Source organism: Portunus trituberculatus, chromosome 30 (genome assembly GCF_017591435.1).
Source record: "Portunus trituberculatus isolate SZX2019 chromosome 30, ASM1759143v1, whole genome shotgun sequence".
Taxonomy (NCBI): domain Eukaryota; kingdom Metazoa; phylum Arthropoda; class Malacostraca; order Decapoda; family Portunidae; genus Portunus; species Portunus trituberculatus.
In genome coordinates, this window is record NC_059284.1 from 7802747 (window position 1) to 7816287 (window position 13541).

The window sequence follows — 13541 nt, forward strand, 5'->3', positions numbered from 1 at the left end:
CTCTCTCTCTCTCTCTCTCTCTCTCTCTCTCTCGCTCTCTCTCTCACACACACACACACACAGTAATACATTCTGAGTGCATATCAATTTTTTTTCTCCTAATAATAACCTCCTTTGCCGTATCTGCAGCCCTTACCCAACCATATATAGCTGATAGTACCATATCAGTCCATCTAGGCAGAAAAAATTACATATATATTAAGAAGTACACATACAGAAAGAATATCAATTACCTAAGTTAATTTCAATCGCGTTATATCATTTGCCTTTTTAGTGTAGCTTACTTAAGAATTTCTATGCTTCTAAAAACATGGAGCTCATGTTAAGGGAGATTGTAAGAATATCAGTCACCTATATCTGTGTATGGCATTTGATAGACTTCATTTATCTCTTATCCGCGCTTCGCAACAAAAAGACTGCACCCAACGATCTGTCTGACCTGATGACCTCCACGCATGACCAAGGCAGGCTTCTCCTCCCTGTCCCCCAATGATTCTTGAGTGACAGAACGGTGAAGGGTGTTGCTATTTGAAGATGATTATTATTCTTGGGTACTGTTGCTGTTTATTGATTTGATCAAAGGCGTTAGACCAGTACTCTGAAACGGTTTGTTCTCTCACTACGACTATTTTCAATGGTCAAGGACACGATTGGGTGGGTTCTCAAGAGTGTTCTTAGGGTAATTAGAAAAAAAAAAAAAGTTTAGCTCTATCACTAGAATCGCAGAAAAAACAAATGCTTAAAAACCGAGTGTCAATTCAACTACATAGAGAGTACTGAAATAAGTGGAGGTGCTGAATACGAACGGTACTAGTCTAGCGTCTGATTTAGCATGAAGTTTCTCCTCCTGGTTGTGTTTAATTATTCAACAGAAATCGTTCCTTCATATTGAACGAGGGTGCATTCCTTGCTCTCTCTCTCTCTCTCTCTCTGGTAAAGAAACTGGAAAATAGACTGACTTTGTGCAAATTGAATAAAGAAGGACCTGCAGTGTTAACGTAAATAAAGAAAGAAAGAGGTGAAGAAAACGATTCGTGTGTTTCAAGAAAGTCAAACCTAAACCTTTGATTAGAGATTCCAATTCCAAGAAGGCAAGACAAGGAACTTGAAAAGGATGGATTTGCTATAGTGTTAAATCTATTATCGATACGTGCCAGAAAGAGAGAGAGAGAGAGAGAGAGAGAGAGAGAGAGAGAGAGAGAGAGAGAGAGGTTGGGAAGGGAGGAGCAAGAAAAATGACAGTAAAAAATATCTTGTTAAACTTTGTAAAATGATGAACTTGTGAAAAAAAATAGAACACTGAAATAGGAATCTTCATTATACTTATATGTATGTATACATACCAGTAGTCTGTGTGTGTGTGTGTGTGTGTGTGTGTGTGTGTGTGTGTGTGTGTGTGTGTGTGTGTGTGTGTGTTATACGCATTTTGAAATCATGTGCCATTATAGTCTTATATGAATATTATATTCAGTTTACGTGTCCAATTGATTTAGTCCCCATCTGAGAGAGAGAGAGAGAGAGAGAGAGAGAGAGAGAGAGAGAGAGAGAGAGAGAGAGAGACTGGTTTTATTCATACACAAAAAATGCTGATAAAAAAGAAACCATTTCACACTCCAACCCTTCCAGCTTAGCATGTCCCCATATCAACCCCTATTCTATCTCCTTTGCAATACAGAGCACCTCCCGTAATGCAGGTGACAAAGAGTGCCAAGTTTAACCCTAGAGTGTGAAGGCAGTACATTGAACCCCTCCCCTCCCAGAACGCCCCGCCCGCCCAGCCACTCCCCGCCCCGCCCCGCCCCTGCTGCAAAAAACTCTTGCGATTCGCCCAAAAGCCAAATTATCAGAGCCATTTTATGTCTCAGATCAACTAGATTAGAACGAAGATTCTGCATGTAACTCAACTAGCCCGGCGTGTACGTGAAAGGGGTGAAAAAGGAGGGAAAAATAGAGAAATTTACGTGACGGAATCGCGGACAGAGGCGGGAAAAGGGGCGAAGCAGACGGCCAGCGCTCAGTAGGCGAGATGGCGGCGCCAGCGACGAGTGTGGTGGTGTTGGACCGCGGCAACAACACCACATGCACGGTCAATCTGCACGGTGAGTCTGTTCATTGAGTTTGTGCATATCAAAGGGAGTGTATGAGGTGCCGCCCTGGGTGTGGGTGGCGCGGTGGGGGCGTGTGTGTGCCTGTGGGTGCGAGTGACAGGAGGAGGGAGAGAGAGAGAGCCTGAGCCGCCCGCGCGTGATTTTGGTCTGGTGGTGTGGCGAGTTTTTTGTCGAGCTTTGAACGCCCCGGCTTGACGAAACAAAGGAAATTGAGGAAAATGCAAAATCTGACCTCTGCCCTAGTGTTTCAGTCCAACGAAGCAGGCTGAGAGGATTTCGGAGAGGGCTGTATCTCCTTTCAACATGTCAAAATAACCAAATAACGAAGGAGTGAAGACCGGGGAAGGGCTATTTTTTTCCCTTGGTGGGGAGGGCTGGGCGTTGCGTGGCTACCTCGGCATGCCTTCTTGGGCCTGGGAGCTCTCCTTATGGCCAATTTTAGTCCTGAATTCCGGTATTTGACGTGTGCGTGGGTGTGGCGCCTCGGAAAAAACTTCTGCAGGAATCATAGGTTGTGGGGTATCCTTGTGGGCCCCTGGTAGGACTCTTGATTCCCTTCCCTGTACAGCCTCTATACTGACGCCATTTAGTCTCATTCACGCCCACAGCATCCCCCCGGAAATGGAGTTTATGGGAGATTTAATTTGTTTGTTTCTAAGGTTTAAATCATATCTGGTGGATCAGGAATTCCTCTTAGCTGATGTTGAATTTGTTGCATGCTTTTACCTTATATATATATATATATATATATATATATATATATATATATATATATATATATATATATATATATATGTATTTTAAGATTACTTTTCTGTTATGCAATAAAGAACATCAAGTTCTTAGATGAGGAATCCTAAATAAATGAAGATTTTAAATTTACTGCTCCATGTTTAATCTTAAATTAATATATTTTATTGGTGCTGAGGTTACTTTTTATATGTGTTCGATTGGTTTGCTGGGAATTATATTTTCTTATAAGTAATATTGTGTTTCAAGATGAACCAGGAATTCCTCAAGTCTGAGGATGCCCATCTATTTAACAGCATCTTTTACCTTATTTAGATAATTTTATTTAAGCTGAGACAAAACTTCATGTATATTCAATGTTGAGGACTAAAAACGCTTGTAAACCCAACCAGTTTATTATATTTTAACTAATTATGTAAGATCTTGCATAACTTTCCTTGAGTTATCATCTAGAAATTTGTCTCTTTCACTTAGTAGGAAAATTAAGAGAAATTGTGCTGAATTCATTCACTTAAAGGAAAGCAGGTAGGAGGTAGAAGAGAGAGAGAGAGAGAGAGAGAGAGAGAGAGAGAGAGAGAAATGAGGGAAAATATAATTAGGTAGAAGGTAGCCCCTTGAGGGAAAACAGGTAACATGACTTTAAGGTGGGAATAAATGATAGAGAAGAGGGAGAGAGAGAGAGAGAGAGAGAGAGAGAGAGAGAGAGAGAGAGAGAGAGAGAGAGAGAGAGAGAAGGGGGAGGGCTGAACATCCAATTTGAGTGTGGAGTGTGGGATGGTTGCTGCCTGAGTCTGCCTGGAGCTGTCTGGCATGCTGCATACGGTATACCCTCCCCTGAGTAGGTCCCTCACATGCCTTGGCCTTACATGTGGCAGGTTGAGTCGCCCACACCAATTAATAATATCCTAATGCATGCATCATGAATTATATTGCTCATCTCATTATCCTCCCACTCTCACTGTCCACTGGAATGTTTAGGGTCAGATAAAAAAGGAGTTATGAATCCGGTTTGTATAAGAAGAGCAAATATTTCAAACCTGTAATAAAGGAATATTGGTCTCTTTTTTACTTTTTATTTAACAAATTTTTTTTTGTGTGTGCGTGTGTTACAGAGGTACTGGTCATGAAGAATAGGTATGTCTTTATTAGGGCAACTTTTGAGTTTTGGTGTGACTTTTACTCCTTGTATTTCATCAGAGACATGTTAAAAAAGATTACTCTGGGTTTTCATATATCAATTTTTTCAAAGCGTCACTGTATTGAGAGAGAGAGAGAGAGAGAGAGAGAGAGAGAGATGTAGTGAGTCCATATTTGTGAAGCAGCTCACTTCCCTTCATATTCACATTACTGAATCATTTCCATGTACTATTAATCATGTCCTGCTGAGAATAGAAACTGAATAATGTATATGGCTCTTCTACAAGTTGTATTGATGTGAGGAATGTGCACCTTGGGACTGACAGACCATGAGCTGCTATCTTTCTGACGCTTACCACACGTTTGAGAATGTAATTGATCAATGCGTATTTCTACCCCTGGGCATCAATTAGGGTTGCGTCGCTGGGCTGGCCAATCTGCGTGTGTGACTTCCATCAAATTCACATTGGCTTTAATAAAAATCACAAGGTCATGGGGCAAAAAGCTATAATGGCTGTTTGGTGGGAGCCTGTGTGGACCGAGGGAAGATTCAGCATTTTGGCCACAGCACGTAAAGAAGCATGTTTTTATGCAGTGCCCCAGGCTGCTTCCAGGGGCTGGCAAGAAGTCTGAATTCAAGGACACATATTTTTCATTCATTACGTGATATAATTATCTTCGCACTTGCCCTTCTTGCCACCTGAAGGTCTGCCCAGTACATTGTGGAACTGCCACTCTCTATCTGAAGGTTGACTTGTTTTTGGATTTCTCTGTTGTTGGGCAAGAGGTTTTTCTGCTAAATTGCTCCTCTATTGCTTTTAATTTACCTCCAGATGTCTGAGAAATGCCACTTAAGGCCATACTTGGGTAAAGTGATACCCCATTTTTGCTATCTTTCTTGTATGCCTTTGTCCCCATGACTGAATTCAGCTTCATTGTGGTGCTGGCCATTGCACCATCCACAGGGAGGCCTGACATTAAGCCAGTAATCTATGTTCCTTTCTTGGGTGTCTGGGGGCACTCATTATAACATTGGGGCTGGTGAAGGTGAAGCATTGGTTGAGTAATGTCTCCTGGTATTGTATTGTAGTAAGTTCATGGCCCTCATGTTGTAGTAAGAGGCATTGTAACCCCAATAAAGGTATTGAATGCGAGAGTATTAGCAGGGGTTGCTAGTCTAACAACTACTGACACATCCTCAGACACCATTCAATTAATCATAGCCTAAAATGTGCTGTCATGATGTAACACATTGAGTAACACCTCCAGGAAGTAATATTACACCATGCCAAGTCTCCTGCTCTGGTAGTCAACATATACTACACTCCCACCTTATCCTCAATAACTGGGCAGACACCCCCACCTTAACCTTCATAACATGGTGAGCAACCACTGCTCTGGAGGTGGTGAAGATGGAGGATTCTCGTTGCTTCTGCAGAGGCGAGTTTGAAGCTGAGAGAGGAGATGGTGACACAGTTTTTGCTCCCTGTCTGGCTCCTGCTGCAGTTCTCCCCTGTTTTTTACTCCTCCAGTTCCTCGTCTGCTATTGATTCAGGGCCTCCCAGCAGCTAGAGTGGGAGTGTGAGGTGGCTGCTGATGCTGCTTGCACCCTTTCTCACCCCTCACACCCTTTCTCACCCCTCACACCCTTTGCACACCTCACTACAGAGTAGGAGGACTTTCTTAGCTTGAGGGCTTTTGTCTTTTATTCTTCCCTGGGTTGAGAGGATTTCTTGAGTTGGTGGGGGTGGAATAGTGACTTGTTCTTCCCTCAAGTGCCAGGTGGAGGTAAGAGGGCAGCACTGAGCAAGGGAGGAGCAGGACAGGACTTAAGCTGGGTCGCTCCATCTTGGGTTCCTGGACGGGTTAGCTAAATGTATGAGGATGAAATGACTTGCATGAATTGTGGGTAATGGTTATATGGTACTTTTTATGGGCATTTTTCTCTCTCTCTCTCTCTCTCTCTCTCTCTCTCTCTCTCTCTCTCTCTCTCTCTCTCTCTCTCTCTCTCTCTCTCTCTCTCTCTCTCTCTTCCTATAACTTTATAAATTTTGCATAGCTAGGTGTGGCTGAGTATGACAGGTATTTAGATGGCAGTGTTTCTTTTCATCTGCCAAGATCTTTCTATCTGTGTTTTATTTGATTTGATATTTGCAGATAAATGTTATACTGATTGTCATATGAACACAAATCACTTAGTCTTATTTTTCAGCACTTGATTCTCTCAGCACTACTTTCAAAGGCTTTAGAGATTATATTAGTCTTATTCTCATAGGTTTTTTTTTTTTTATTGGTGTAAGACTTTCATTTAACTTTCTCTAGAATCATGAAGAAACTCACTTAGATGGTAAATGTAAGTGAGGTAAGATGCTGAGATGCTAAAGAACACAGGCTTAGGTATCAAACTGTCAGAAGAGGATAATAAGTGAGGTAAGATGATGAAATACTAAAGAACACAAGCAGAGATGTTTAGCTGTGTCCTGTGCTCTAGTGGTTAATGTCATGTAGGTGAGGTAAGATGCTGGGATGCTAAAGAACACAGGTGCAGATATCAAGCTGTGTCCTGTGCTCTGGTGCATGAGTGGGAGTGTGACAGTTACTCTTTTTATTACCCACATCCTATAATTACAGCCTTACAAAAAGTATTCCACCTGTACCTATTGTTAATTACTAATGGAAGAGGACAGGTAATTGTTGTTTTTTTTTAGGTGTGGCTGGAGGTAATCAGCTCTGGTGTAATTTCTGTACGTTCCCACAGGGGCGACGGTGGTGTCATGGCGAGTGAACAACCAGGAGCAGCTTTTTGTGAGGTGGGTCCCTGAATGAGTAGGAGGAGGAGGAGTGTGTGTCATGCAGTACATGCCCCACAAACTTTTATGGGAGCTGCCTGGTATAATGGCTTGATAATTGCCTAGTTTTTCAGTGAGTTACTTAAAAAATTGAAGGGTCATGGTCTGAGTTACTTCAACTTTTAGTGCCACTGGTGCTCTCAGGTTTTGCTTTCTCAGTATTTTGTGTACCGTGAGATTTTATTGCACTTTATCATCGCTTTTGGTTTTGTATGAGTAAATTAATAGATAGCCTTTCTTCAGTTGTTAATTAAGATGCTAAAAAGGTGAGTTGTGTAAGGAGGTGCTGGTGCTGCTGCTGCTGATCACCAGAAAAAGTTGACAACCACCAGGCAGAAGAAAACGTGGCGTGATCCTTCCAGCTGATACAAGTTCTCCAATTTAGCCTTTTCATGAGTCCTCGTTGAACAGGAAGGAGTTTTTGTGGGGCAGTCATCAGGGAGGGCGGAGGCAGGGGATGCTCCAAATTACAGAGTAGGGGAGGCAGGGGAAAAAGGGGGATGTGTACGGAATGCTTAGGTACACGATGCTGTCTATAAGCGAGGGTGTACATCTGTCTGAATGCCTGTGCCTGCTTAAAGGTTATAGGATAATTGCTATAATGTAAGGCCCTCACAAATCATCACCGAGAGGCAGTTCCACTTGTCAGAAATTGAATCAAATGGGCGTGTCTGTTGTGTGTTCTGGTGAGCGATTCTGCAAGGGAAAGGTGGCTGGCCGGCTGAGATGGGCAGAGTGAAACATTACGAAAGTTTGCTCATTGGTGGTACATTTAGGCAGGGAAAGGATGAAACATTTCGAGAGTTGTTCATGGAGGAGACTGCTGTACTGAAAATTATGATGCTTGGGAGGGAGTAAAAAAAAGAATTGATGCTTTTGTGTGAGGGTGTAACTTTTGTGTCCTGGATTGATGAGACAAGCTAGATTGACTCTTCCTTGCTGGAGGCTCAGAGTTTAATTATTATTCCAAAGCAGGATACTGTGGGATTAAGAGTAAGTTGATGTGGTAGAGATGTGATTGTGGTGAGGTGGTGAGGCTGTGTGTGTGTGGAGAGGTGTGGCTGTGTGTGTGTGTGGAGAGGTGTGGCTGTGTGTGTGTGTGGAGGGGTGTGGCTGTGTGTGTGGAGATTTGGTGGTAAGAATAAATTGTGGAGCTAAAATGTAGTGTAGTAGTGGGAAGCAGGTGGAGAAATGTGTGTATGGCTATGTATATGGTGATGTGGTGGCAAGGATGAGTCATGGAGCTAAAATATAGTGTGGTAGTGGAAGTCAGGTGGAGAGATGTGGCTGTGGCTGGCTGGGGGGCGGAGGTGTGATAGTGTAGTGGTGGTGAGGATGAATCGTGGAGCCTAACCATGTATTCCCGGCCTCACGCATCACTAACTCCCAACTTTCCAGTCTGCTACTCCAACTCCGGGACGCCATAACGAATGCTGTGAATGCTCTCGTGTTCCGCCTGAAATGGCCCACAAAAATGACCAAGAAAAAGTGGTCTGGTTGCATTCTGAGGCGGTGAAGCTCGGCGAGTGTAGTCAGTGGTGCCGAGACTCTGCAGGGTTTTTGCAACGAGGCAGGAAGAAAGTGAGCACATCTTGGTGTTCACTCCCACAACTAAAGAGTTTTCCCTTCAGGATTAGCTTGGGTACTCAGTAGTTTGGTTATTTAGAGTCTGGGTGTGGTGTGTGTGTGTGTATGTATATGTGTGAAGGGTTTAATGTGTGTGTGTGTTTCATCCATATCTAATTTCCCTTAAGAATTAACTTGCATATCCAGTAATTTAGTTGTTTAGTGTCTGGGTGTGGTGTGTGTGTGTGTGTGTGTGTGTGTGTGTGTGTGTGTGTGTGTGTGTGTGTGTGTGTGTGTGTGTGTGTGTGTGTGTGTGTGTGTTTGAGATGCCTGAGGGAACCCTTGAAGGATGATGAAGGGCTGAGTCGTTGTCTGAGAATCTTGTACTTGAGTGAAGGAAATGCCTGGTTTTGGTAATATATATTTTTTTATCTTCCTCCTCAAAGGCAAGGTTATTTCTAGGAATGTATGTAGTGTATTCAATTTAATAGTGTTCTTTTTGTTAAGTTTTTTTTTCTTCTATTTTGAGGAGTTATAATAAAGATGGAATGTAGTGGACTAATAAGAGTGTTGACTTAGTTGATTGCTGCAGTAAAAATGTTGTGCACTAAAGGTATGCTGTGCCATCTGACCTTAATGTGTGGAGAATGTGAAGGACACACACGGTAGTTATGTTCACTGGTCTTACTGGAGTTGTATCATTTGTCCAGTGTTGTGTAAAGATGTTCATGTCTTATCCTTTTTTGTTTCCAGCAAGCAAGCAATATTTGACGGAAAGCGAGCAATTCGAGGAGGAATTCCTATTGTTTTTCGTAAGTTAGGAGAGAGAGAGAGAGACTTAAATAATTGACACATGTGGAAATAACTGAAATTTTTTTGTTATTGAAGTACAGATTGACATTGATATACAGTGATAATTTCTGTATTCCTCACTTCATTTTCTTTTTTTTGTTGATGTTTTCAACAGCCCAATTCGGTGCCTGGAGCACGGGCCCACAACATGGCTTTGCTCGCATCTGCCGCTGGGAGTTGAAGAAGCCACCAGAGCGCTTACCTACCGGAGATGTGGAGGCAATGTTCCAGCTGCTGGACAATGAGTTTACCCGCTCCATGTGGAACTACCCGTGAGTCTGCTGTGGATGTGGGGAAGGTCAATGACTCAGGTGATACAGGGAACACCAGTCATTATTTCCCTAGTCTGTCTGGTCAGGTTGAGGGTACAGGTGATGCAGAGAACACCAGTCATTGCTGCCCTAGTCCGTCTGGTGGGGTTGAGAGTACATGTGATGCAAGAAACACAATTTAGTTCTGAATTCTGGTTGTCTGTTGTGTTAGTTTTTAGATGTTTCTTGATTTTACTGAAGGGTTTAGGTGTGCCATTTTGGATGTATTGTGTTTTTGCATTATATAGTAGATCTTCAGTGTAGTGAAATAGTATAGCCATTGGAGGGTTATTTCATTTATATCACACACACACACACACACACACACACACACACACACACACACACACACACACACACACACACACACACACACACACATGTACTCACTCACACTCATCTTTACTGGTCCTCAGGTTTAGTCTAACGTATCGCCTCATCCTGCGAGAGAAGGAGCTCCACTTCAACATCTCAGTGTACAATCCTGGTGCAGAGACTCTTTCCTTCACCTTCCTGCTACACACCTACTTCAAGGTTCCCGACGTGCGGCGCTGTCAGATCACTGGCATGAGAGGCTGTACCTACATTGATAAGGTGAATGGGAACCTGCCTCTGTCTGCCCAAGCTAATTTAACATGTGCTCTGAGTATGCTTCTGTGTACCTACATTGATAAGAAAATTTGACTTGGTGTGCAGTTTTTTTTTTTTTTTTTTTTTTTTTTTTTTCTTCCATACTATATTCATAAGAAGAATGAGAATCTGTTTTCTCTCCAGCCAAGGGGATTTGACAAGTTGTACTGTAGTATTGAGAGTTCAGATGGTTGTTGCTTTCTTCATAAATTTTTCTCTGCTAGTTGAATATTGTATACTCTTTTTCATGGGTGATTCTGATGTTTTCTTCCTGTATTACAGTTCTTCAATGAAAAGACATAACAGGAGCTGAAAATTTACTGTTTGACTTATTCATTTATTTTTGTTATTTATTTATTCATTTATTTTTTATGACAGGCTCGGGAGGGGGCCATGTACCAGGAACACAGGGATGTGGTCACCGTTAATGAGTGGACTGATCGCATCTACCAGAACACTCCCCTTGAGCACATCATCACCAATGTAGTTAGTGGACGTAAGATGAGGATGCAGAAGTATAACCTTGTGGACACCGGTGAGTTGAGTGTGTGTGTGTGTGTGTGTGTGTGTGTATGTTTAAGAGTGCATGACAAGCATTCCTTCTAACATTTTATTGTCAAAAGCTAAAATTTTGTGCATAAATATGATTAAAGAAATCTAAATTTGCTCAGCGTTAGGGGAGAGTTTTTGTGCAAAGTGCTTGGCAGCGAATGGGTTAAATTGTAATAGTTTGAATTTCTTTTTCAGTTGTGTGGAACCCGTGGGTGGAAAAAGCGAAGGAAATCCCTGACTTTGGGGAGGAGGAATTCCCCAATCTGGTGTGTGTGGAGGCTGGCCACGTGTCCTCACCGGTGATCCTGCCGCCTGGCACAGTGTTTGAGGCAAGCCAGATCCTGCAAGTAATGTAGAGGGTCTGGGCCACCTCCCTCAGTGTAGGCCTCCGCACGTAGGCACGTAGAGCCTCACCTATTGATATGTCCTTAAGGAGCATTTGTTCAGCACATCTTTAGCCATCACACTGACCATATTCATGATTCAGATTACCTAAATGGAGCTTGTTGTGGGATGGGAGTGGGAGTACATACTAACTGAATTCTAAGGAGATACTTTGTTGCAGCTCACTTTAGTCTCTTGGCCCAGAAGTCCCAGAGGCTTGGTGGAGTTGATTTTAATACATTTCATGTGCTTAGAACCTTATGTAAAGTTGGCATATTACTTTCCATTATGCAGATAGTTGTTTTTATTTTATTTATTATGTTTTTGCTGCAAAGTGGTATACGTCCAAAGGTTGCTTTGTTGTTTTTATGCAAGCACGGCAGCTGTTTGCCAGTGTGTAATATTCTTAGTGATGTTGTTAGCTCAAGCATATGGTACAGTAAACATATTGAGACTCAAAACTTAATGATGCATGGTCCAATGTAATGTAATGTAATGTGCTCTGTGGCAGTGGTGAGGGGCCTCAGTAAAATGACTTTATTGCCCCCTACCTTACCCCATTTCCCAAACAGGTTATTGAAGAAACTATTAATGGTGCTATGGGTGTTGTGTTTGGTCTTTCCCAGTGAATGAGTTTTGTCGTTTTAATGTTTATTCACCAACCCATTCTTGATATAAAAAAAAACCTGATCCTCACACATTGATTTGGTTCTGTAAAGCTAATAACTTATACCTGTCCATTGAAGATATAACTTGAATCCATTCAGATAACCTTTTAAGTGTTTGATCTCAAGAGTAGCATTAAGACATAGAGAAAACCAAGCAGGACTGAGAATACCTAGAGAAGCTTCACCAACACTTGGCTGGGAAGACCATGGCATTTATCTTGGTTGTGTGGATACTTGATCCCAGTTACAAAAAAACCAAAGTTACAAGAATCATTATGAAGACAGGGTGACTATTTCTTAATTAAGGATATTTGTATTTGATAGGTTGTTTATTGTAGTGGACTTGCTACTAACCTAGTTATTGGTACTTGTAGTTAAAAAGTTGCTTTGTGCAGTCTGTGATGGTGCATAATTACTGAGTGCTAAAAGGGTTGCTAACTGTTGTGGAGTAGAGGATGAGTTGTAGTTGAGTTTTGAGCTTTCTAATATTGTTAATGACCCAAGCTTGGGCAGCATGTGGCTTTCACACTCCAGTTTTAGGAGATTTGTTAGAAACGACTATTTTTAGCGTTTACTATTTTTAAAGTTTTATAAAAACCATTGCCATTGAGTAGGACGTCATTATTTTTGTTGGTAATGGTGGTACTGTGGTCTTCAAGGGTAGGATAGCTTTATAGTTGGTGAGGAGACATCTTTGTGAGACGTCCTTAGTAGGATGAATTCAGTAGGAAGGCAGTACAGTACATAGACCATCCTGAAGTCTGTAAGTAGTGCAGATTCTGTCCATATGTACAACAAAGCTGTTTTTCATTCCCATCATGTTACCGGTTTAGTTTCTTCAGGATGCAGTACAACAAATGTTCATTTCATCATCACGACTCCGAGAAAAATCATCTAATTAAGAGCAATAAATGCATACGAGTAAAAGCTCTTACCAAAACATAGTCGAGACACTGAGATAATTTATTACTGGTTGTTGCACACGTTGGCAGTGACTTCAGCTGATGCCTTTCAGTGACCAGTCTTCAAATGTTTGGCTTGCTTCTTGCACTTCTGTCTTCTGAAAGGTCTGCATAATAAGGTCGATATTACCTCTGCAAATAAGTTATAATAGATCACTACTCAGAATGTTAACTAACCAGCAGGACAACCAACAAGGAGCAACATTATTAACAACACCCACCCTTAGAAACATGTCTTATTTTGTTGTTTGTCACACAAATTAAACTCATATAAACAAGAATAATGTTTGAGAAAATTGCTATTATAATGTGCGTACCTGTAAGGGAATAAAACAATCAGAGTGGCCAGTAGTGTTGAGGAGTGGATGGTAATAATGTTGGTCTGTGGTGAAGGTCATCACTGGTCTGAACTTTCACCTGACTGGTTCGTTCATTGCCTGGTGTGACTGAGGTGTCCAGTCATGACATACATGGTGTAGCACATGTTGTGGCCAAGAAAGTTACACTTAAGGATTATTTCCAGGTTGTTCAGTCTTATCGTTTCATCAGTAAGGCACTGCATTCCAAATTTGCATTTTTCTCTTTTGAGATTCTTTCAGTTAGATATATTTTTAAGCCACTTTTATAGTTTATAGTCAGAGTAATAAATTAATATTTCATAATTTTTATATGATCATATATGATGTATGATGCTGAATTACTTACTGTTTAATTTTATGTTTCTATAGTTAAAAAATCAATTTAAAATGTAGTTCATTGAGTGTGTCATTCA

At 41.6% G+C, this 13541-nt stretch overlaps 1 protein-coding gene across 1 annotated transcript; it reads left to right on the forward strand.

Annotated features, from left to right (window-relative positions):
- The first annotated feature begins 1990 nt into the window (after nt 1-1990).
- LOC123510969 (glucose-6-phosphate 1-epimerase-like) lies at nt 1991-13525 on the forward strand. The gene is made up of 7 exons (XM_045266524.1): nt 1991-2099; nt 6754-6805; nt 9164-9222; nt 9378-9534; nt 9990-10167; nt 10582-10738; nt 10951-13525. The coding sequence occupies exons 1-7, from the start codon at nt 2027-2029 to the stop codon at nt 11109-11111; spliced, it is 837 nt and encodes a 278-aa protein (XP_045122459.1). The 5' UTR covers nt 1991-2026; the 3' UTR covers nt 11112-13525.
- The last annotated feature ends 16 nt before the right edge of the window (nt 13526-13541 follow it).

What these genes read in the sequence shown, in the direction of transcription:
- LOC123510969 (XM_045266524.1), top strand. Translation starts at nt 2,027, where the DNA reads ATGGCGGCGCCAGCGACGAGTGTGGTGGTGTTGGACCGCGGCAACAAC. An exon ending in ATGCACGGTCAATCTGCACG is followed by an intron (nt 2,100 to 6,753) that starts GTGAGTCTGTTC and finishes ACGTTCCCACAG; the next exon opens with GGGCGACGGTGGTGTCATGG. An exon ending in CAGGAGCAGCTTTTTGTGAG is followed by an intron (nt 6,806 to 9,163) that starts GTGGGTCCCTGA and finishes TTTTGTTTCCAG; the next exon opens with CAAGCAAGCAATATTTGACG.